Source organism: Solanum lycopersicum, chromosome 9, assembly GCF_036512215.1.
Source record: "Solanum lycopersicum chromosome 9, SLM_r2.1".
In the NCBI taxonomy this organism is placed as follows: Eukaryota; Viridiplantae; Streptophyta; class Magnoliopsida; order Solanales; family Solanaceae; genus Solanum; species Solanum lycopersicum.
In genome coordinates this window covers 3,605,473-3,631,357 of record NC_090808.1, presented here as the reverse complement: position 1 = coordinate 3,631,357, position 25,885 = coordinate 3,605,473, and the positions used below count along the sequence as shown (strand labels likewise).

Below are 25,885 nucleotides of genomic sequence, written 5' to 3'. Positions count from 1 at the left end.
CATAATTATATATTTTCCTAATTAAGTTTTATTTGCATAAAAAGATAAAAGAAGTAAATCAAACTACACGAAGAAAAACTACTTTTAGAAAAATTATAAAAGAATATTTGGAATTTTATTTAATAATTGGTAGATTAATTAATTTTACAGTGAGAAAATCTTTTTTTTCCTTTCAACAAAAAACTCCATATTAAGATAGATAGGTACTCGAGTCTATTAAAAATTAGCTTATTGTACAAATATATTCTCGAATTATATAAATATGCGTACAACTTAAATCGTAGCTACCGTTTGTAAATATGCAAATCATATTTATGAAATATAATTAAATTTATAATAATGACTATTTGCTAAAACTTCCCAAATAATGGTTAATAAGGAAGAGAGAATTAATTCTTTTGACCAAAATTAATTTGAGAAATTATAATATAAAATGTAGATTTGATTTTAACTTGTATTTTTAAAATTTTTATTTTATTCCAAATAATTATTGAGAACTCATTTGTCAACTCGACCTTTTAAGACCCTTACATGAGATAAAATTTAATAAAATCTAAGTAGATTTGGTTTTAATTCGATTTTTAAGAATATTTAATCCAAATAACTATTGACAAGTCATTATTAACTCATCTTTTAAAACACCACTATATAATGGTCTATAATACTTTGCTCCAAATCAAAATCATTTAAAAAAAAAATTGCAGAGCAAAATAAAATAAAAATATGGGGAAGCCTCTTATCAAATCTTCAACATTTGTTATTGTTGCTCTATTATTGCTAACCATCATGGGTAATTATCCGTCTTTATTATTATTATTATTATTATTATTATTAATTTATCACTAAATTATTTGTTATTTGATAGAATCTTTTTTAATAAATCATTGTTAAATTTGGATCTAGTAATAAATTTTATTGTGTAACTATAATGTTTTTGTCATTAATCTCAATATTATTTTTTTTGATAATTTGCCATGTTGCAAATCATCTTGTTTTATCCCTTCTCTCTTGTCATAATTTATTATTTTATATCATTTTTTAATTACTCATCGCTAAATAGAATTAACGATAATTCAGTTTATATAATGATTTGATTTTTTAAAAAAATTATTTTAGTTGCAGATGTTTCATCCGGTAGATGGGAAGGGTTTTTTTGTGTGGAAAATGAAGATTGTAATTTATATTGTGAGTTTCAAGGTTTATATGGTTTTTGTATTTTAAATAGGTGTTTTTGCTTTGACAAATTAAATTTTGAAGGTGCTAAAGACAAGTTAAAAATTGATGTTGCTTTAGCACCTAATAATTGAGAATGTTGTGATAAAAAAATATTTGTATTTGATATTTTATGTTTACATAAATTAAATATGGACGAATTTTTACTATTGATGTATCAATTTTCATTATATATATAATGTTTCATTTTTTTAATATCCTAAATTAAATATGGATGAATTGTTAAATGCATGTATTTAATCATTATTTATTTCACATATTATTATTTATATTTCTATTTGAATACGTGTTATATTGATTTAACAATTCGAGCAAAAAAATTTTTGCAAGTTTGAAGTGATTAGTACTTAATTTATAACGTTAGGATAAAAATTTATCTGCACTTAATGTTTCAACTCTGAAATCTGGGTACTGGGATCGACTCTCTGAACTTTGTGATGGACCTGCAGGACGGACCGTCGTAGATACGACGGACCGTCACAAGTTGCATAACTTCACTACTGAATTTTAACTCTCTGAACTCTGTGACGGACCGCAGGACGGATCATCATAGATACGACGGGCCGTCACAAGCGGCGTAACCCCGACTGGGTCGGATTTCTGCTAAAAGTTTTAAAGGGTTGTTTTGGACTATTCATGACTATAATTATGGAATTAGTGGGGTAAGTTTAATAATTTATTTACTTGGGGTTAAAGAAGATAATAAGAGAATAAATAGTGGGTTACTTTTATCATCTTTTATAATTGATTATATGATAATTAGGGTAAAAGAAAAAGAATCTGGGAAGAAAAATAAAAAGAACAGAGAGGGAGAACGAACGAGAAAGAGAGAGAACGAAGAGGAAAGCAAAGGCATTGGGAAGGTAGCTTGCTTGATCACGATTCTTCAGTGGAGGTAGGTTATGATTTTTATTTCTATGTGATAGATAAACTCTAAATAGCGATCGATATGTATTGGGTAGTATTAGGGGATCGGGTGCCACGTTCCGACACGGTAGTATTAGGAGATCGGGTGTCACGTTCCGACACGGTAGTATTAGGGGATCGGGTGTCACGTTCCGACACGATAGTATTAGGGGATCGGAGTGTCACGTTCCGACACAGTAGCATTAGGGGATCGGAGTGTCACGTTCTGATACGATAATGATAAAGATAATGAATCTTGGATTATGTTAATATACTCAAATTCAAAGAACCTAATTCCTAAATGAGTATGGTATGGAGGCTTGAGTCCTCATAAGTGTGTTTGGTGTTGTTGTCAATGGTTCTTATACTTGTTGATTGTCACCTGTTAAGTATTATGGTTGATTTTATATTATTATTCAGTATATATTGTTTTCTATTTTGAGTTGGCCGATGATACCTACTCAGTACGTGTTCCTTGTACTGACCCCTACTTGTAATTTTCTTCTTTGTTAATTGTGGAGTGCAGCAAGCGTGTTATCGACTTCGACTCTTCCTCAACTCTAACCAGTCTTCAGCACATCAGATTTCAGGGTGAGCTATTATTCCTAGCTCGTGCTGGATTCTCTCTTTCACGTCGTGATGTCTTAAAGTTCGGACATGGACCATCTTTTTACTATTTTTAGCTTCTTAGATACTCTTAGATTTAGAAATTTGAGGATAGATGTTCTTGATGTGATGACTTTTGGGATTAATAGGTACTGAACTTTAGAAGTTTATTTAATTGGTTACATTTATAAGTTTCGGATCTTCCGCATTATATTTTGTTATTCATAGTTGAACTATTGGTAAATGTTAGGGTTTAGATTTGTTGGTTCGCTCACCTAAAAAGATAAGTGTGGGTGCTACTCGCGGCCCGTTTTGGATCGTGACAGATAATTTTATTTGTTTAATTATTTTTAGTTGCAGATATTACATCCAGTAAATTGGTAGAAGCACAAGTGCAAAAATGTCATCATGCAAAAGATTGTACTTATTGTTTTATTCCATTATGTATTTTTCATAAATGTTTTTGCTTGTCCAATTCAGAATCTGAAAAGACTTTAGAGCCCAATAATGGTGTTAAACCTGAAAATTAATGTCGAGATAAAAATTTATTCGCACTCAATATTTTTTGATTTACATGAATTAAGTGCGGATAAATTTTATTGTTGTACTTTGATGTTGAATAATACGTGATTACATGTTGTCATTGTTATGTGATTTACTGAAGCATGAAAATTTTAATATCTCTATTTGATTACTGAATAAAACTTTTCTTTCTTTTTTAATTTGTACTACTATATATAAATAATATATATAGAAATATATTTTTAGTAAAAAAAAATTCATGAGTCAAGTTTGACTACATAATAGCCTATAAGATTAACTAGATTTGGATGGATAAAAAAAACTAAATGAATAAATTAGTGAGTTATTAACCTAATAAAACATAAGATCCATATATTTAAGGGAAATAATAATTATTTGAATAGTTAATGGACCAAGTTTAGATTTTAATATTGATCATTCAATATCATATATTTATATTTTAAGAATTTGTATATCTGATTAAACTTTTTAAAATATTTGATATAAATATTAAAAATAATAATATGAGCAATTATTATTTTAAACAAAAGGTAAAATAAGTAAATATGGTAGTAATATATATTTTTTTCCTTATTATCACCCAATAATATATGGACGTATTATCTGATTGTGTCATTGAAAAAATACTTTGTTTTCTTAGTTTTAAAGAAGCAACTCAAATGAGTGTTGTCTCGAAAACATGGTTTCGAGCTTGGTTAACTCACTTCAACTTGAAATTTCACATATCGCGATGATATGAAAATAGTGGATACTATCATGGAGAGATATAGGGACGAAAAAATTTCGATAGAAAAGTTTGAACTAAATGGAGTTTGCCCTTTCGAAAAATGGATTGATATTGCATTTCAGAATGGTGCAAAAGAACTCGTCATTGGAGGATACTATGATATTTCATTACCTATTTTCACAATTATGGCATCAAAATCTTTAAGAGAATTGGTTCTCAAATCTTCGTTCGTTTAGATAAAAATATTCTTGAGACTCTGCTTAATAACTTTTCCTCGATTGTTAGCATCAACTTTAAGAATTGTCAAAATCAGATACAACAAATTGTAAGCACATAATTGAGAGTGAATCTCCAAATTTGGTATCATTTGAGTATAGAGGAAATAAAATTCCTCAACTTAAAATTTTTCAAGTGAGTTGACAAAATTCAAAGTACTCAAGAATTGTGCTTTATTGGCAACTATTGTTTCAAATTATACAATATGGTTTTGTAAATTGAGGAATTTTCTATCGAATTTGACCTCATGGTCTCGAAGTTACCCTTTATTTTTTCGCGTATAATGTGAAAGGTTTGCGACTGCACCACCCACTATGTATTTTTATATCATGATGATGGGGTGTACCTTCCAACGTTGGTGGATGCTTTGCTATGGAGTTGTCATCCCACAAGACTCAATTTACACTTAATATTAAAATTATTACGAGCTTCATTCGTCGATTATTAAGTATTTCTTCTCAAGAAATCGAGGCTTGGCATAGTCAATTAATAAAAATCGAAGCTTTTAATGAAAAAAATCAATCGTTGCAACTCAAAAGTGGACCGGAGATGGCAATACGTAGCCTTATAAAGGGGAAGAAAGTTTATTTTTTGTTAGATTGGCAATAGTCAATTAATTTATCACTATTTCCAATTGAATGCAAAAGCTTATTAATCTTTTTTTCACTGTAGATTTATTTTTTTTGGTTACATTTAGCTTTTTTACTAAATCATTTACAATTGGTAACATGAAATATGACACATAAACGTAGTTGCAAAGTGTGAACATTGATTAATCTTTAATTGTTTATAAGATTTGCATTGATTTTTGACCTTTTGACTTGGAAGTCAAAAATTATATGTTAGAAATTTCTATCGATGAGTTTTGACTTATTTTTATCATTTGAACTTATAACAAAGTGTGCTTAAGAGGGTCTTGATTTTATTAGTAAAATGTATTTAAATCAGTAACCCAAAAAATAAAACAATTGTATATTGCTCTACAACTATATATTATATTATAATGCTAAACAAGACTTTTATAATATTTTCTTTTTTTAAAGTGAAAAAAAAATGGCCAAAATTGTGATGAAGTCTGTTTTCTTTGTTGCTTTGTTGTTGATCACCATGGGTTAGTTTCTCTTTTTTTATTATCCTCTCTCATGCCTATGACATTTTTTTAAAAAAAATTTAACAGTCAAACAATTTAAATTTGATCGAAAACTTACGCATGGAATCTTCAAATTTTTTGAAATGGAATTTATATGTTTGTAAAATGCTTAAAAAGTAATATAAGTCACAATAATTGACAATTCAAAATGTTTACAAAAATTCCCTAATTTATCACTAAATTATAATTCATCGTTTCATAGAACTAAATTATAATTTATTTTTTAAAAAAAAGTTCTATGAAACGATGAATTATAATTTAGAGATAAATTAGGGAATTTTTTTAAAACAAAGAAATAACTGAAACTACGAATGAACAAAATTTCATGATGAAATTGCAAAAAATTATGGTTGGACAAAATTTCATGACGAAATAGCAAAAATCTATCAAGTGATAAATTATCAAAAAAATATATCTATCAAACGATTCGTTTAAGGTTTTGATTTGGAAAAATGTAATTTATAACAAAATTTTAAGGGTAAAAGCAAATCTCACTTGTTATTACTGTAATCTCATGAACTATCATACTTATTCTATAAAGGGAAAATTGTATATAATAGCAAACTAATAACCTAAATTAAATGGAATAGCTAGGGTTTGATTTAATTGTGCTCCATAGCAAACATTAGATAAAATTTGTCAGCGTCTCTCTCCCAAAAATCTCGCTCGCCTCTCTCGCTTTATACACAAAAATGTATAATTCTGTTTCTGTTTTGTATAAAGCGAGAGAAAATTGTATATACACATGCAAAAATGTATATCTTCGTGTTATACACTTAATTATACAATTTACAAACATTTTACTTCAAATATTGCAGAGAAAAAGGCCAACGAATTATACAATTGCGAATTATATAATTGCAGTGAAATACAATTTTCTCTAGTTTTATACAACAGAAGTGTATATATTATGTTCCTGTTTTTGTATAAAGCGAGAAAAACATATATCTTCTTGCTATACACTTATAATTATGCAATATACATACATACATTTTAATTTGATTCAACTGTATGCAAAACAAATTATATAATTGCAGCGAAATAGGCCAGCAAATTATACAATTTAGGCCAGCGAATTATACAATTGTATATGTATAGCAAATTATACAGTTTTATGTTTGCTATGGAACGCAATTATGCAAAGTTTGCTATAGCGTATATATATGAATTTTTCGTTTGCTATATGTGAAAGTTACCCTTCTATAGATGAGAAATCTCTAATCTCAAAAGTTTATTGATAAAACTTTTTTTTAGTAACAATACTACTGTCTCACCAAGCTTATAAAATTAAAACAAACACAGTGATCAAATTGATAGATTAAAGCTCTCTCTATTGCTATATATCTTTGATTCTTTTGCTATTGCCTCATTAGAAATAAAAAATCAATAATATGACTAAATAAATAAAATTAGAATATTCTTTTTGTTTTTAAAATAAATTATTTGAAGAAGGCCTTTTAATTTATTATTATTCTCCAAAAGCCTCGAAAGTAGGCTATGATGATGATCATCCAACAAAAAAGTTGTAGCTTGTGGCAAATCTCCCATATAAATTATGTAGGTATGTGTCACATAATCACAATAATATTCAAAAAAGAAAAAAAATGTTAAGTTAGTCTATAACAATGACATAGTAAAAAGAACTATAATGTCTACCCTGATTGGGCTTAAAAACACAATAAAAATATATTTATATCAAGTATTTACATCAAATTTTACTTATTTACGGTGATACTTTATAAATTAAAGTGAGATTATGTATTTGTGACTAATATACATTCAGTGATAAAACATATATGTGGTGAGGCACACCATGTATTTATTAAATGGTTGTGAGTAAAGATTTACCGTAGAAATTCTATAAAATATAAATCTATCGTAGCAAAGTTAAAACTCTCTCTCTTTCTTCCTTTTTAAATATTATTCAAGGTTTTGGCACCCATAAAAAATCATCCACGACCGATGTGGGCAGGCCACGGCCGACCATTGTGTGCAGGCACGTTCAACGATGACCGATCGTATGTATTGTTCAAGGGCTATGATGACATGTCACGTCCGACGACGACCGACCGTTTGTGTTGTCCAGTGACGTTGGCGGGAGCCTCGGGAAGAGTTATCTTTTCTGTTTAACAGCCTGCCCACCCTGGAATCGGCTCAGCCGTAACATATTCTTAAAAAATCATATGCTCTCTTTATCTCAATTTATACGACACTTCTTCAATTTTAGAAACAATTTAAGTTTGATCGTAAATTTGCTCATGAAATCTTCAATTTTTTTGAAATGAAATTTATATATTTGTAAACTACGTAAAAAGCACTATTAGTCATCACAATAATTAATAATTCAAAATATTTATAAGATCTATGAAAAAAAATAGACTTATTTAACTCTTGAAATCTGAATGACGACATATAAAATGAGACGGAGATAATATATATAGGGTGGGTGAGGGGAGGGTGTTTGTGTGTAATTAATACCTCTCATTTATCAGAGGTGGGGTAGATTTGACTGTAAAAACATCCAATTAATACATCTTAGTTTTCCAAAACGATACATAATAACTAATGTAACCAATATAACGCAGTTCCATGTATCAACTATGGTTACATCATTTTTACAAGCATACAAATATTTCAAACAGGAAGAAAATAAAGATCGAAATATAATTAAGATGAATGTCTACATGATAAATTTGATAATTAAGATAAGGTTGTGATAGGTTTATCTTATTTGTGTAGTCATGATGAAAATGGAATTTAATCATATTATTTGGAGTATATTGTTATTTTACTAATGATAAATGACATGAATTTCATAGGGAAATTCTATAATCGCCGGTCAATCATAGAGCGGTGAATTCATTCTCAGGCCTATGGGAGTTGAACATACCCAAGCCAGGCTAGTGATTGGAGTAAAGTCGTAACTTGGATCACTCCCTTTTCACGGAGAACTAATTTGGGTATTTTCATTTGATATCCAAAAACAAAAAGAAAGGGAGCTACGTCTGAGTCTGAGTTATAGATGATGAGGTAACACCCCAAAAAAGAAGGGAGTTATGTCTAAGTTAAAACTGAAGATGCTAGCTTGGAGATAGAAGTCTTCTTTCTTTTCTCTCGACGACCAAGCTCATGAGCTGATTATCTTAAATTGGAACAAGCTTAATGGACTCGGTAAGGGATCAATCATTCATCATAGTGGATAATCAATCTATCAGAAGCAGATTTTTCTACTAGTAAGGTTGCCCTTTGTTCATCTACAATGTCTAATGGTCAGATTCCTAAAACTGTTTATCGAGTTTATGCTAATATAGCCTAAGTATCAGATGAACACAAACATCACGAAAGCTAATAATTCCAAAAGCTTTCACTTTTGCAGAAGAAGGGAAATAGAGTTTGCCAACATTCTCACATCTAGAGGATGTCAATGAGGTTGATAACATAATCCAATAGAGGATCGATCAAACAATGCCTTCCTAATGACATTGTTGATGATTTCCCCGATATGGCTTTTGGCTATACATCAAAATGATCCGACTCTAAGAAACAAAGCAATGGTTGATTTCAACAAAGATAAACAACACAGCTCAACGTATCTAGCAACACAATAATCTCATGCTTGGCATCATTCATGATTTACCAAACATCAATGTAACTAAATGTAGAATCAACAAACATAAAACTCGAATTCAAAAGTTGATTTTGCCCTGTTTAGAGACGAATTCAGGATTTCATTTCGAGTTTCGAATAAATAAGCAATTAGAATTGCAGAAAAAGCAAAACTATAATTCAACAATATCAAAACACAATCTAATAAACAAAAACCATAAAAAAAATTTAGCCAATTTTGTTAATTTAGATACCAAAAAAAGAGAGTAAAATAGTCCTAAAACAAAACGATTCCTTGCAAGTTAAGTAAAGTTTAGTTTTTGCTCACAACATCTCTTGTGATTTCCTCACGCATCTCTTCACCTTCTTCACAAATTCCGCCCTATTATCCCTCCATTCCTTAGCCGCATCAACATTCGCCGGCGATTCATCGTTCGGACTGGTAAGCATCGAAATTATACTCAGCATAATGCTCTCCACCGTATGAACCGGCGTCCACCGCTCACTCGCTAGCTCATAATGATTCGGATCATCACCTGGTGGATGAAGAATCGATATACAAACCCTACCGTCAGAATAAACATTCGGATGCCAGATCTCCGTTGTGAATTTCACCGTCGGTGGATTGTTAGGGTAATCCGTCGGAAAACTCATTGTAGCGTTGAAAAATCCGCCGTCGAATAAAGTTTCCGGTGGACCGATGATTGAGATACTCCATTCAAAAACGTTGTTCTCGTCGACTAAACCGGCAGAAAAGCCGTCGACGGGATGACGGTTTAGGTCTTTGAGCTGTTTTTGGAGGAGAAGAGCGGCTTGTGAAGAAGCCATTATTATTATTTTTGTTTTTATTTTTTACAGAGAAAAGAGTTTTTCTATTTGTGAAATTGTTTTTCTATAAGGGGTATATATAGGGACTTTTATTTCCTTTTTCTTTTTGTGTTAATTATTATTATTTTAATTAATTTAGGAGTGGGAGTTCGTGAATAACTAGAAGACGGAAGGTTGAAAAAAAAAGGAAAAATAATTATTGGGTTAAATATTTCCTAGTTTATATGAAATTATATTAATTTCTTAATTTTCCAAATTTGTGTTTATGGTTAATTTTAAGTTGCGTTATAGTGAATATTCCAAAAAAAAAAAAAGTCTTAGCTAAAATATGTAGTTTCTAGTTAAATTATTTTTTGTTGTAGAACGGTAAGTTCTTTTTTTTTTTTTTAGAGGGATGTAAAAAAAAATTTGTGTCGCATATATGAATCGTGTAATAATATTGTAACTTGGGAAAATTTGAAGAACTACTAATTGTGATAGAAACATTGTTTATACTACTCCATCGATTATTTTGAATATGATTTATGTTATGTTAGTTCTTTTTATAATATTGTTCTTCTACGATAATAATATTTTTTAATTGATTTTTTTTTAGTAAATTAAGAGTTTATCGTTCAATTATACACTTACAATTTATGTTGGTACATTGATTTAGGGTGATTATATATCTTTGAACTATATGTTGGTCTGAGTAAGTGAAAAGTCAGCCAAACTTAAGTATCAAAAGAGGGGAGTAGAAGCAATTTTTGAGAGTGAATATTTTCTCTCTTGAAATTGCTAATATAAATAACAATAATAACATACTCAGTGAAAAGAGGTCAGAAAGGATAAATGTTTATAGACATTATCATTACCTCGTAGAGATTGAGAATGTGTTTTCTAAAGACCTCGACTCAAGTGTAGAAGAAGGAGAGTAAAGAAAAGATAGTAAATAGTAACAAAAAAAGGGTACAAAATCTACCAAAAGAAAACAAAAATAACAACAAAATAATGTGATAATCAATTACAAACATACTAAGATATATTATTGAAAACAAGCATAAACAAAGGATTACTATTTATTGAAAACAAGAACTACTATAGAACACTAGTACAATGGCAAAAGCCAACCACCCTAAGCAAGACAATCCTGTGCTATCCACTTACTGATTAATCCTAATACGTGTCCTCCATACCTTCAGAGTTTATGAATATCGAATGCTCAATAAACTCCAAATAATTCTCTTGAAATTGCTTATATACACACAACATAAGGGGATAACTTAATACTAATACTAATACTAATACTAGTACAAGCTTACAATCTACATCTCCTCCCCTTGTAGTTAGTTACTCAAACAGTTTATAAATCAATCTGTTGACAACGTACCAGCCCCGCAGCTCCTCCGTAACATAGCCATCTCTCACTGCCTTTGTTCATATTCCATCTTATCCGGTGGATCGACAAAATTTTGGGAGGTAACTTTTCAAATTTCTGTCTCAATCGTGTTGCTTCTTCTTCAGCAGCTTCCGGTTTCTTGCTCGTGGATTTTGTTTTAGTTTTGGATGATTGAGATGCTAACTCATCATCTGATCCTCCTTCAACGTTTGGATCATCGCCATAACATAGAGCTTCAAGATGAAAAGACGCAACCATGCTCAGAAAGAGTATCGTGGAGTTATTGAGTTAGCAAAATTGGTAAAATGAGAATTAGTAGAGCAGTGCAATATGTTACCCAGGGGTTGTTCATCTGATTGTTCTATCATTCGTTTGTCCAGACCATGAGGAGATCTTGGGATAGCATCACGCCATTGTTTCCCTGAGTAGATCATTCGGAAGGGAGTATTTGGCACTGGAGTAACGACGCTGATACCTGATTCATCCTCGGAAAATGATCCACAGAGAAAATGTGGTGCACGAGTTCTCAAGGGATCATTATACATTTTGCTAGACATCTGAATATAATGGTAATATGAATAAGGTCTCTGATTGGACAGGCATACCGTTTACATCTAAAATAATACATACTTGAAGGAAATCACACCAAGCATATCATCATTAAAGAAAAGTACAACTGAGTGTACGAGGCTACATTGAATAGTCGAGAGACCAGGCTGCCGAATGAGAAACATGGCTACTGCAGCTATTAAAGCTAGCAGATTGTATTGAAAGAGTGAAGCATTTGAAAATTCTACACAAAAATGTGAGACTAATGTTGGGCGTACACCGTGCATTTTCATACTCATGAAGTGCTTTATTAATTGTGCAGACTCTCATTTTGGACTTGACTTCTTCAAATATAAGAGCAGAGGAACCTTTAATATAGGTATATCAAGAGAAACTTGATACAGAAACTTCTAAGATGTTTGGAGGTGAAAATCAAGGGTTTGAAACTGGAAGAGTTAAAAGATGTCACGAAAGCTGCGCCCTTAGAGTATATGATCACATGAAGGAAAAGAATCAAAGTGATGTATATATATATATATAGCGAGAGAGAATAAACAGAGAAAGACTTGTTGACTTCGTGATGCTGAAAGGATTTGTCAATAAATGTGGCTTATACAGAGGGAATTGGACGAGTGGTTGAAAGTTGCAGAGGAGACCAGTTGTTATTCAAGAGGGAATGCATACGTGTATCTTGTAAGATCAGATTTTACCATATCTTTCTTTCATTTTCATGTTTATTGATGGGTACAGTGGAAATCAAAACATTAGAAATATACAGTATCCTGAACTTCTTTGATAAGTAAAAAATTCTGAACATGGTTATACTGATGCAATGTCTCATCTTGTGTTAGAACTAAGGCAGCAAGGGATTGAAACGGAATTCTTTAACAGACCCTTTTACAGTTAAATCATAAAGTTCCTGTACTCTCATATCAATGAGAACAAGGGATTCATGACGGGGTTGTAGGGGTTAAATTTTAACTAAAAAGGAAAAAAAGAAAAGGCAGATTATGGTACTACATGGAGAAATATTGTCGTTCCAGGCAAGTTAATTGAAAGCATGGATGTCGGTGTCAATGGACAATTTATCTTTTAAAATGTCCTCCTCAAGGGAACTGTATAGATTTCATTATGTTTTACCATGAACTTCTTTAGTATATCTTCTCTATCCCTTTTCCAGATATCTATGACCACAGTAACAATGTCAACCAGACCCTTCCGAATATCTCAATACAAAGAAAAATATAGCAGGAAAAACCATTAAAAGAACAGTTTTAACAAAAATCATCTTAAACAGTACACACCTGAAACCGAGCAGCTGTACCATCTACCCCACAGTATGCAACCATGCCTACAGCTCACAAAAAAGTTTAAACAAGCATGCATATAAGTTTAGAATTCAAGGAAAATGAAACTTTAACTGTCGATATCAAATATGTATTCCAGACGCACAACGCGCCCACCCACAACACCCAAGGCCTTAGAGTTAAGCTGATCCTTAGTCACCATCCAAGCTGTGCAACTATGCATAGAGCGTTAAGACTGCATACCCTTCTCTTCTACCCACCCCCCGGCTCATTCCCCCTTAGCCAGAACAAAAGGTAAAAGTTGAAAACAGAAAGCTCATGAATAATGTATATGCTACCCCTTGTTTTCCCACAAAAACTCATTATGCAAATGCTTATTTGATCACAGACGAACATCTCACTTTGATACTACTTAAATCTATGTAAGAAGTAAGATCTTTGCAGATGGAAAAATTAATAAATATTTGAAAAGTTGAAACCTGTTATTCGAGAAGCTTGCACACTCCATATCCCAAGTCGAGACCGAGTGAAACTATGAAATCCCTGTTGTTTAGTTCCAACTAAAAGGTTTCCTGTGACAGGTGCATCATATGCAGCCTTCGGCAAGCCAAGGATCTTTAGTGTCCCATCATCACATGATATTACAATAAATCTATGAACATTAACAAATTCAATTTAGATATGAACGTGAAAAATAGATATCAAAATCAAATTCATTAGCAGGATATGCTCATACCTTGGCTCTGGCAACCAGTCCACACTGCATATATGAACTCCCGAGCCTACATGATACTCCCGCAACGGACGGAAGGGGTCCCTGTAAGAAATACAAGGTAGGATATTAAGAAAAAGAAAAAAGATATGTGTATACCCACACACACACATTTATAAAGGCAAATACAACAAGCAACTGGCATGGGCTTTGCAACCTAAATATTGCTTGAAAGTTCCTTTTCAAAATCAATCCAACTGCAGATTTTGTATAGCAGAGTTGACCACTAAGTTGTAACGATGTCTGCCTTATGATGCAATTTAGCAAAGGAACAAGAAAGTACCCTTCATACCCTCACAATCTGAGGGTAAAAATTTTCAAGAAACAGTCGGCAGTCCATAAATATTATCAATGCACGAGCATATAACCAAATAATGGGTTTTCATCAGAAACTACAGCAAAGCAATATAAACAGGCCATATTCCATTGCAGAATACTGCTTGAGCCCGCACTATGTATAGTTCACAGAAGTATGTTGAGCCCTGGGACTTGACATATAATGCAGAATAAAGCTTAAACACACACACACACACATATACACAAACCTAAGTTGCTTGGACTCGGGTGCGGTTGTCCGATACGGGTGCGGATCCAGAGGTCAGATCCTTCTTGATCTAATTTTAAATTTTTGAGATTCGCAGATATGGATCCATGTATGAATACGGGTGTCGGGATTCGCCTAAAAATAATTAAAATATCTAAAAATAGAGTTATAAAACCTAAATATGAGATATTATGAGGAGAACATGAAGTGAATCTTGGAATGAGAATAAAGGAAAAGGAGTGACATAGATTCCTACATAGAATGTACTCCATTTTCTTCAATTTCACCTTAGCTTTTGTATTGATTACAAAAATCATTAAAACTGTCCAGATTTTCCCCATAAATTTTGGTCAAAGTACCCAAAATCGGATCCCACATGCACACCCATGCGTGTCGACACGGGTGCGGCACCAAAAGTAAAGAGTCTGAGCAACTTAGATACAACCTAATCAAAATCAAACATAATTTCTCGTCAAGAGAAAAAGGACACACAATAAATCACGGAAAAGGAAAAAAAAACTTGCAACTCTTTTATTGAAAAAGCATTGGCGCTCAAGAGACTAAGAGGGCAGTGAGTGGGAATAAATACAGAAGAATGTGTATGGATTACTTCAAATCATTATGTACCTCTTCTGCTCTTGCTTTTCTTTCAGCAGGATGAAAATAGAAAGGTATAATTAGCAAGGAGAAGTCATAACGATAGAGACTATCAAAGGACATAAACCATATCAAAACAAGCTTACCTTAAGTCCCAAAATTTCAGACCCTTGTCACCTGCTACGATGATAATATTTGTATTCCCGGAATCACTGCATACAACATTGTATCAAGTAGGCCAATCAGTGAACTAGACAAAATACAAGAGAAGCTTAGACAGTCATTACATACTCACTATGTTAATCATACTGTTGAAAAAACTAAAATTCTTGAACCATTAAAAAACAGTTGGCACTGAAAGATACACATCAAAACAATCCCCTTCGTGCTGATTCACCCTAGAACTTTCGTAGTCCGACTTATGTTGAAACAAATTACAAGCCACAATACCTAAGTAGACACAAACTGTACCAGTTACAGGACAATGCAATTAATGCTGCTTTATGAAAACCTAAAAGCAACATGGCCTTTATTTTAGGTTACCATATAGATTGCTTTTGGAAATGACATCTAGTAAGTTTAGCATAACAAACCTTTCCAATGGTGCCCAGGAAAGCGCCCGAATACGACCTGTATCTGCCTTGAAGCAAAGCAAAGGCCTCGTGTCTGCAGGCAAAAGGACTGTAACATGAAATCACAAATGTACAAAAAGCACTATTATATGACTTGAGAGAAGTCTTTCGTGAAGAAGGATGTGACTCAAACTTCAAAAACGAAACAGCATTCAAGTTATGTTGCATAATTAGAACAAGTTAAAAGAGGATTAAGCAAACAAAATTGCCCCCTCACTAAGTTGAAACTCATGAAACCAAAGAAAAGCACAATACAGAAGTTAATTAATACCTTTAGATGAATTATTGGCTGAAAATTTCCACAAGGCAACCTATCCAAAAGCACCTATCAGTTTTACAATGCTAAATAGTAAAAGTCTAGCAGACTCACTCTCAACCTTTTGTAAGTACTCAAAATGCATTTCACATGAACAGGATATTGATTAGAGATATAATGAGATTGTTATGTTTTGCAGCAGCATGGCTTCAAGTGTTTCAGATAAGTTTAAGACATGTCGGACAAACAGACTCTAACAATTAACATTTGAAACAGGTACTTGGGTTCAGGGATGCTACTGAATTAACCATTGCCGGTAGGACTATTTTGAAAAAACAAAGGAAAACGAGAAGAAAATTAAATTAGAGCCAGTACCACTCCATCATGACATCCACAGAGAATCATATCATGCAGAGGTGACGCAGACCACTCCACTGTTAACGGAATGCTACAAGAGAGATAGAAACAACAAGAGAGGTTACTTTAAGAGAGATTGAGAGATCATGTAGAAAAAGAATAAGCTTATCAGTAATAAACAAGTTGCACCCTAAGGAAAATGTTAAACTTGTGATACAAACAAATTTAAAGTCAAGAAGCTATCATGCCCAATATCCAATATGGGTTCTATAAGAATAAAGTTCTTAAGGAGTGGAACTACTAGCAAATATGGTTATGCACATATCATACAAGATGACAAAGTTAAGAGTGCATAATGCTCAACCAATACAGAGAGATGCTGCTTGTCTACTGTGAAGTTTTAACACTTGAATAAGTGTGAACTTTAAAGTCTACAACCCCATATCCGTCACTAATCTGAATCATGAAAACCTATTAGAATGGTACTGTTCCAAGAATTTTCCTCATCTTAGTTCACCATATGACTCATAATCCCAGCTTCAACAAGACAAAGATTGTTCAGTCTACAAATCATAAAGAAAGGAACGCAAATGCAGAAAGTAAAACTTCTTTAAAAATCATATGTACAAATCATAGTAAATGTCACAGCAAAAAACATTTTGAACAGTACAAGCAATTGAATTCTGAGCACTAAACTACCTTTGCCCATCACAGCCCTTAAGCATTGAACATCTGAATACCGGTTGTAATTTCAGGAAACGCGGGTCAGTACCCTTCTTTTGAACAGAAGGATAAATAGCTTTAATAGTATGAGGAAAAGGAACCTCCCACCTGCATTAGATGATAAGGGTTATGAGATTGCCTAATCATAAATCATAGACGATCGGGCATTTATGGTGGGAGAAAGGCGGACGCAAGATGCTGTACAAAACTAAAACAAGTAACAATGAGGAAGAACAAGGTATGTAAACAATCATGACTAACTATACTTCCATTTATGACTAATAAATTGGTCCATTTCATGGAGATAGAGGTGTAACTGAATCAAAGTCACTTCCTCAGGCCAATACTTTTAAGGCCTTCAAACATTTAAGAAATTACTCCAAGCTGAGCCTTCTTGGTGCTGTTTAACATCCATGCGTCTAAGTAATAATCAAAATGGACTAGACTAGTGCAGCTTACAAAGTCAATGACTTTACCATATTCTACTTTCGTCCTCCAAAACTGAACCATATTCTACTTTCGTCCTCCAAAACTATGGAAATTCATCAAAAGTGAAATTTCCAAGTTTTCAGCCATATATAAAGATCACGGCATACAACATGGACGTTAACTCAAGTTTTATATGAAGATCTGTCGAACTTTAACAGATTATTCCAAATTGCAAACAGATGGCTAAAGCTAAGATTGGCAAGAAGTGTTAAAAATAACAGAAAAAGTAAGAAGCAGATCAAAGAAACATCTCAAACTCCTCAACTCATGAGTACAAAAGCATTATACACTTTGGCATGGGGAAGGAACTTGACACAAGAATATTTGAACAAGGCTGAGTGACACAAAAGAAATAGAGAAGAAGAAGGAACTCAAGAGCAGAATTAGAATGATGAGGACTTCAAAATTAAATGAACAAAGGTTCAAGAGAGAGACTGACCTGAAGAGATGGTTGGAAATGTCTCAATCGATCACCTAATTTTTCAGAGGCTCCATGAGCATCTACCAACAGTATAAGGAGATGGTATTCTGGGATATTGGTTTTAATAGCAACTGGGTTAGGTTGTTTTACAAACTAATTTAAGAGGTGTATTTTTACATGAGACCTTAATGTAATACTAGGTGATAGATCTTTAAAGGTGATACTGCATTTAAAGCATCTTTTTAATTTATTTTTTGTAGGGGTGCTTTTATAGCCTCATTATAATTATTTTTTATAGTAAACTAAGCCAAACATTTTAAGTTCAGTATGTATTTGGATAACATCAAACCAGATATTTTCTCCGTATTAAATTTGATATAAATATCAAGTTGCACTCTGATGTTCAGATTAGGAGGTGCAAAGCAGAAAGCGCCAAGCACTGACAATTCAGCTAGAAGTATTTACAAAGGGAGGCAAAGAAGAGAACATCATTTTCAGATTTTTTCTTTTGAAGTGCATCTACAAAGCTTTTTTCCTTTCTGATCTCTAGAAATTCAGCAGGGGTCCATATATATGCCTTGTAGAGTGGAGGAAAGGAAAACAGAAAACTTTCATGTGTTATGTCTTTGTTGGTTTCCATAACCTGCGTAACAAAGGAAATGATTCAAAATGGCACTTGGAATGGGTTTAGTTTAATTCACATTCACAGCTCCATTGTGCTTCACTGTCATCATTGAAGCTCTTAATAGGTTATAAAATCAGTGGCCTTAGATATTTCCAATTTCAAAACTAAGGTGTTACTGACAAACCAATTGCATCATGTGGATTCATTCTGTTCTAAATCCCATCAGGAATCCAGAGAAAAATAGATTTCCCATGAAAGTTATATATAAGAGAGAAAACTCAAAGGGAGAACTTACACTTCTAAAGTTCCATTTCCCAGTATCACAGCAAGATAACCCATTCTGTGTCTGGAGACATCATAGTGATTTGAAGGCCTCCATTTAATATCCCGAGCTATTTTTCCATTGTGAGCTAAACACAGCACCATTCTAGGTAGAGAAACATCGGTTGGTATGTCCTGCAGTACATCAGAACCATTCTCATCAAGCCGTGAGGAATGAATGCCATGGCTCTCAGGTGATTGGGACATGTTGGGAGATTCTTCATGCATTTCTTGTGTTAGCATTGGCAAGGGGAAGGTAGGATTATGAGTTTGGTTTTCCATTCCTTCTTTTTCTTTTTTTCTTCTCTTTGTGGAGGCACCACTCTCACTGGACCCTGCTGATACAAGACGATTGCTAGTATATGCCTGGGAACTCACAGCTGGAGACTCTTCAGCAACATCTTGTGTTAGCGGAATCACACCAGATTTCTCAGTTTGTCCTTTCAATGTTGCCTTGTTTCTCACTCCAGTTAACGGAGAATCTAGAGATGCCGCATTAATACATCTTTCTTGACTCAGCCCAATATCTACTTGGGCTTTATTCATATTTCCACAAGACAAATCTACAGAAAGTTCTGTTGATTGCAGCGACCACTCTATAGCAAGAGGTTGTAAACTGTGGTCTTCACTATCTCTATCACCTAAAGATTCAGTAACAGGCTTCTTTCTCGGTCTTCCTCTTGGATTTTGTGGTCTAGATGCTTTTGCCTGGACTGCTTTACCAGGGTTCTTTTTTGGTCTTCCTCTTGGTTTTTGAGGTCCAGATACTTCTCCCGTACCTGCTTCACTTCTTGTCAAATTTCTATACGGTTTTTTGTTAACCTGAGCAAAATAATCTTCTTTCACAATTATATCTTTTTGAATGAGATCTGGCAGGCACCATATCTGAATTACACCTCTGCCTGTAAGTGAGGCATCAGTCTTGTGATATGATGAATCAGGAGGATGAGGAGCAATTGCGACAAACTACAGAATCAATTGAAAAAGTAAGAAATCAATATGAATCATATCTGAGTAAGTGTGCTTGATTTAATTTGTTTAAAGAAAAAAAAAGATAAAGACATGACCTTTCTTGATCAAGTAAAATCAACATGAGACACTCAGTACATAATGAGTAAAAGTTATAAACACCAAAATAGTTACATTTGACTGATTAAGTTGATTCCATTGGGCCATTTATACTGCTCAAGACATAATAACTTTTAATGAGTAAGCCATCGTATTACATGACACACCGAAAACAGCAGCATTTCATTAGCTTTTTAAAGCAATTGAAGAGAGGAAGAATCAAACAGTTCAGGGACGAATCAAGCAAAATTCCCCTCTGCTACTGTAACTCGACGATAAGACCTATCAGTACTTTGTCCCACTCTTTAGCCAGATTTTGTCTTACATAGTTACCTTAATATGTTTCATGACAAACCAAGATTAGCTCTCATTCTCTGTGGTAACCAACTGCATCTCAAATAAACAATAATGAATGCTGAATATCTGCTCAGAATAGTCAATTTTTTTATGACAAATTTCAATATACAGTTCATCAATTAATATGCTCTCTAGAACAGAAGAGAAGGTACAAGGAAAAGGAAATGGAGATGAGACAGACTTGTCCATTTGACATCATTGATTTTTTTCTTTTTTTTTCTTTTGAGGAGAATAAACAAAGGATCAAGAAGTAGATTCATAAGAGCAGTACCTCACTTTTCATAGGAGCATCCCTATTTTCATGAGCTTGGGGACACCAGTCCATCCCCCATGCTAGACCTCCAACATACATCACAAAATCTTTGCTGCAAAAGATACAGTATAGACACCAGACTAAATTATTTTGCAAACAAATCTATAAATAAATTGATCAGTGTGTAACCAACAGCCCAGCAGAGTCTAGTCCAAAATATTTAAGATATCATAAGCACTATCTGTAACACAACAATTATGAGAAAAAGCATGAAAGGGAAAAACAGTTACAAAAACTCAATGTTCAGAAAAGAGATTTAATAAACAACTCTAGTACTATAAAACAAGGAGAGAAGAAGACTTCTGGATAAAAGATTCTGGATTAACAAGTTGTCAATCTCCCACACTATATGTTGATGACACATTGCTTTTATGTGAATCAAGTAGCTGGAAAATCAGAAGATAGACAAGAGCTTGAAGCCAATTTCTAGGACCATACCGCAGAGCATCATGTGATCTGAAACAGTATTGCAAGATAATGTTTCAGACTTCTGTAACAGTGATCTGAAATTTGTTGGTTAAAAGAAGGGATTTTTTGGATGAGAAAGGCACTGAAACAATGGATAGAATTGCAGATTAAAGAGGAGGTGCTTCTGAAACAACTATTGGAAAGAAAGTTTAGCCGACAAAATTGTCACCAGAAGAGGCATGGTTCCACAAGTAGTGGCCAAAATGGTCACTAGAAAAAGTCACCATTGGTAAAACATAGAAAAGAAAGAAAGCTTTAGAGAGGTGGGATGCATAAGCCTACTTCCCATTAATTGGAGGCTACGTAATTCTTTACCAAGATCATGCCTTTTTTCATAAGAAAGGTAAAGATTTAATTGGGAAGTACCAAGAAGGTACATAAAAGAGTACATCAGTGAACACAGTCATAACTTTTTATCGACTGATGAAATAACAATGTAGAATAAAAGCGCCACATTGAACGGTGAAAATGAACATCTGACTATATTCACGGACATAACTTGCTCTTTCACCGTGTCCATCAAGACTAGAATACATGGAAAGATGTTTTTGTCTCGGCTAGAAATTGAACCTAAGACCTCATGGTGCTCAAACTACTTTTGTTGACCCCTAGGACACACCACATTACTCCATTTAAACTCATCTCATGTAAATATTTACAAAATAAAATGACAACTTTGCCTACCTCGATTTTTCGGGTACTGGCTGCTCATTCACCAACTGCTTCTGCAACAAATCAGCTTTTCTCATCAGAACTAGTTCCAACTTCCAAGTCCAGAAAAAACAATAAACATCAAAATTCAGCTAAGTATCAAATAAATGTACCTTTGGAACTTCGGCAGAAGAGAATTGAGGCAAACTTATTTCACCAATCACATCTTTTCCTTTTGAACTCTCGTTCTCACAAGCAAATTTAACTTCTCTTGTTTTGTACTTGAGAAATCTCCATTCTCTGCATGTCTCGACATAATTTACATCAAAAAAAATTCAAATTCAGCATATATTAGCAGGAAAAAAAACAATTTTTCGACTTACATTAGATAATGTAGGAAGCTAAGCTACTAATCTCAGCTTTAAAATTACATGAAACTAATAAATTTCCACATCACAAATAAATTCATGCAGTTTGAGTAATTCAAATAAATTTTATTTTTCAACTTACGTTAAGAATGTGATTGAGGAAGCTAAGCGATTAAGTTCAGTTCGATCAGTATCGTCAATGTCTGGTACACCGGTGAGCTTAGAAATTATATCAACTGCTTTAAAGTGATTCTCTACTGAATAATCGAACAATGAGACTGGAATTCCGGACGAAAACTCACCGCCGGCGACTTTTGCCGGCGCGGTGGCGGGAGATTCAGGAACAATGTTGTTGGATTTTGGTTGTGATTTTCTCTTCTGCTTACACCGCTTCAATTCGGCGGCGACTGAAAAATCGTCGCCGGTTTCCATGACTGTTGTTGATTTTGGTACAAAATAGCGCGCGCCAGAAAATCGGCGTCGGATTTTTGGGGAATTCTTCTTTTTGGCTGCTGGGGATCGAACCCTCGTTTTGTTGAATATGTAACAAAGCAATAGAGTTGAGAATTTATATATTTTATTAGGTCTCGAGTTCGAGTCCTTTTTGGGTATCGTCTTTATTTGTCGGAGTATTCAACGTAGGAAACTTAGAGTATGTTTACATCGATTTTTGAGTTATGACTTATATAACATAGTATGATTTTTGATTTATTTTTATTATTTTGATTTTATTTAAATATTATAAACTCTTTTTAATTTTAATCGAACACTTTAAAATTATTTAAAAATTATTTTGACTTTAAAACGCCTAAAATAAGTTAATTTAAATGGACATTTAGTTGGTCTCCGATTCAAATATACATCGTTGAAATACCAACAAAAAATTAGTTTACAAATTTAGTCAAAAATAAATAAATGAATATACATACGATTTCAGAAATAGCAAACATAATAATTATTACAAGCTCTATGGTTAAAGTTTTGGTAACTATGCTTCATAACTATAATTATTTTTATTATCGAGGTTGCGGTTTGTATATTTCGTTTGTCGTTTGTATATTTGACCTGCAGATATACAAACATGATAAAAATACACAAATTGAAATTGTGATTTGTATATTTCACTTGCGAATATTTAAAACGTCATTTGTATATTTCGTTTGTCGATATGCAAACATGATAAAAATACACAAATTGAAATTGTGATTTGTATATTTCACTTGCAAATATTTAAAACGCCATTTGTATATTTCGTTTGTCGATATAAAAACATGATAAAAATACACAAATTAAAATTGTGATTTGTATATTTCACTTGCGAATATTTAAAAAGTCATTTGTATATTTCGTTTGTCGATATACAAACGTGATAATTTATTATGTTATTAAATGGTCTAATATCTAAGTTGGGCCTTCAGGATGTAATTGGCTATCAAATCACAAACTTTGCTCACTTCAGTTTTGGTCATAGATAATAAACTAGAAAATTGAGTTTTTGAACTTCTATTTAAATATTTATTTTATTTGAGAAAAAAATGAAATTTTGCAAGTGAAAGTGGTTTTTTTCTTGTCTAATAAATATTCGAAAATAAATTTTAAAATGTACTCTCAAAATCTACGTTTAAATGCTAACTTAATATGTTGATGTGTGCTTTCGTATCAACTAAATATAATCTAACAAGTGGTATGATTAATTAATTAATTAAATTATAAATAGCTTACGAAAAAGTATTCTCGTGCAGATTGAATCTCTACAGAGAAATTATAAAATTATTTAAATGTGCTAATCAAACTGAGTTTATACACTAATTATGTAGATATTTTATATAATAGTGAAAGGAATAAAAATTACATAAAAATAGTAGAACCACATTTTATGAAATTGATAATAATGTCATCCCATAAAAAGCCAATACTAGCCAAAAGGGGAAAAATATTATGCCCTTCATTATATGAAAGGTACAATAATTAAAAAAAAACAAAAAAAACTTACATTTGTCCACAAGCAAAAACATGTTTAATTTCAAGATTAAGTACTATTAATTTCTCTCACAAATACTGGCAAACCGCCACGAAACGAGGCGGTTAGGCCAGGAGAGAATCGAGGAATGTGATGGGATGGATGAGCTAATTCGACGTGAAATCGTCGGAGGAATGAAAGAGTCATACTTTTAAGTTCAACAAGAGACATTTCTTTACCCAAGCAAACCCTAACCCCAGCTTGAAAAACTGGATACTTAAAAGGATTTTCGTCGATAAAAACACCGTCTTTATTAATCCATCTCTCTGGCTTGAATTCTAAACAATCGACACCCCATAATTCTTCCATTCTTCCCATAGCATAAGGATGATAAGTAACCCTAGTTCCCTTTTTAACAAAAGTCCCATCAGGTAAAAAATCATCATCCAAACAAAACTTAGAGTCAAATTGTATTGGAGGACAAAGTCTCATACTCTCATAAACACATGCTTGCAAATAATGAAGTTCTCTCAATTGTTCACAACTTGTAAGTTCTTGATTTAGTCCAAGAACTTCATTTGCTTCTTCTCTAATCCTCTCAACTACTCGTGGATTCTCCGCGAGTAGCCAAAACAAGCTTGTTGATGCGGATGCCACAGTGTCTCTTCCAGCTAAGAGAAAACTAATGACAATATCTCTTAAGTATGTCTCATTGACAATATCCCCTTGCATGAATCTTGATAGAAGATCCTTATGATTTGAAAACCCTAATTTTCGACGTTGTGTTATCACTTCTTGTGCTAGTATGTTGATCAATTTGATTGCTTTTTTCAACTTCCTTTCACTTCCTATGTTGAAAAATCTCTTGATTTTCCATACAATTGGAGACACATGCATAGCTCTTTGAGCTGATAATTGTGATGCTAAGTCAAAGGAAATAGCAAATTGTGAAATTGGAAGTGATAATTCTAAACACTTTGGATCTAATCCAAAGGAAAATCTACAAATACTATCAAAAGAAAATCTTCTAAAAACATCTTGTAAATCCAAAACAATCTCATCTTTGTTATTAGCAACACAAGCTAATAATGGGATAAGTCTATTTTGGATTTCATTGTTCATTACGTCAAATGCAAATGATTTTATTGAATTTCGTCGAAGTTCAAGACTAGCCATTTTCCTTTGAAATCTCCATAAATCTCCATCCACATTGAAGATACCTTTACCAAGAAAATCACCTAAGATTGTTGAGAAATTCTTCCCTTTTGGAAAATTATCAAATCTTGTTTTGAGCATGTATTCGACATTTTTAGGGTTCGCGGTGATGGTGTTACCAAGAACATGGATGTGTATGGTTCTAGTAGGGGATTTTTTAAGAAGATGAGTATACCAATCACACAAATTAGTGAATTGAGGGTACCAACTTGATGTCATGTAACATTGACAAATTTCACATTTGCATAAAAACTTTAGTCTAACAAAATAACAAAGGAGAAATAAGAAGAAGGAAAGAGAGATTATAAAGAGAAGAATAATAAAGAAATTAGTAGTAGAGGCCATGGATGATGATAATACAAAATATTGGAGAAGAAAGGAGAGACTTATATAATGAGTGATCAATATTATAGTAATTACCAACAATACTTTTTTTTTCTTTCAATCACGTATATCTTTTAAATATTTAAGTTGTTAATTATAATAATTTTTTAAATGTATTTTTTAAATATATAAAAATATAAATAAAATATGACAAATAAATTACAAAAAATAATTAAAATATCCTCAAATATTAAAAGCAGACACGTCGACCAAGAGTTATATTCAAGTTCTTCACCTACTATTCTTTACGTATAC

At 32.7% G+C, this 25,885-nt stretch overlaps 3 protein-coding genes across 4 annotated transcripts; all 3 read right to left on the bottom strand.

Moving 5' to 3' along the window:
• Positions 1-9,148: 9,148 nt before the first annotated feature.
• LOC101256619 (ubiquitin-conjugating enzyme E2 7) lies at positions 9,149-9,938 on the bottom strand. The gene has a single exon (XM_004246474.5). It carries the CDS (start codon positions 9,873-9,875, stop codon positions 9,372-9,374), a length of 504 nt encoding a protein of 167 aa, XP_004246522.1. The 5' UTR covers positions 9,876-9,938; the 3' UTR covers positions 9,149-9,371.
• Positions 9,939-10,868: 930 nt separating this feature from the next.
• LOC101256910 (uncharacterized) lies at positions 10,869-22,621 on the bottom strand. Of its 2 annotated transcripts, none has more exons than XM_026032743.2 (15): positions 22,214-22,621; positions 21,877-22,003; positions 21,737-21,777; positions 20,543-20,636; positions 18,821-19,812; positions 16,967-17,098; positions 16,286-16,358; positions 15,926-15,965; positions 15,616-15,703; positions 15,169-15,234; positions 13,846-13,926; positions 13,589-13,761; positions 13,107-13,153; positions 11,591-11,810; positions 10,869-11,486 (listed from the first exon to the last, which is right to left on the bottom strand). In XM_026032743.2, exons 1-15 carry the CDS (start codon positions 22,501-22,503, stop codon positions 11,218-11,220), a joined length of 2,733 nt encoding a protein of 910 aa, XP_025888528.1. In that variant the 5' UTR covers positions 22,504-22,621; the 3' UTR covers positions 10,869-11,217. The 2 variants fall into 2 exon arrangements, with proteins under 2 accessions (XP_025888528.1, XP_004246523.1); XM_004246475.5 differs by having other exon boundaries at positions 15,616-15,688; positions 22,214-22,619.
• A 1,247-nt stretch (positions 22,622-23,868) lies between these two features.
• Positions 23,869-25,624, bottom strand: LOC138338235 (cytochrome P450 94C1-like). The gene has a single exon (XM_069289009.1). It carries the CDS (start codon positions 25,589-25,591, stop codon positions 24,101-24,103), a length of 1,491 nt encoding a protein of 496 aa, XP_069145110.1. The 5' UTR covers positions 25,592-25,624; the 3' UTR covers positions 23,869-24,100.
• Between the last annotated feature and the right edge of the window lie 261 nt (positions 25,625-25,885).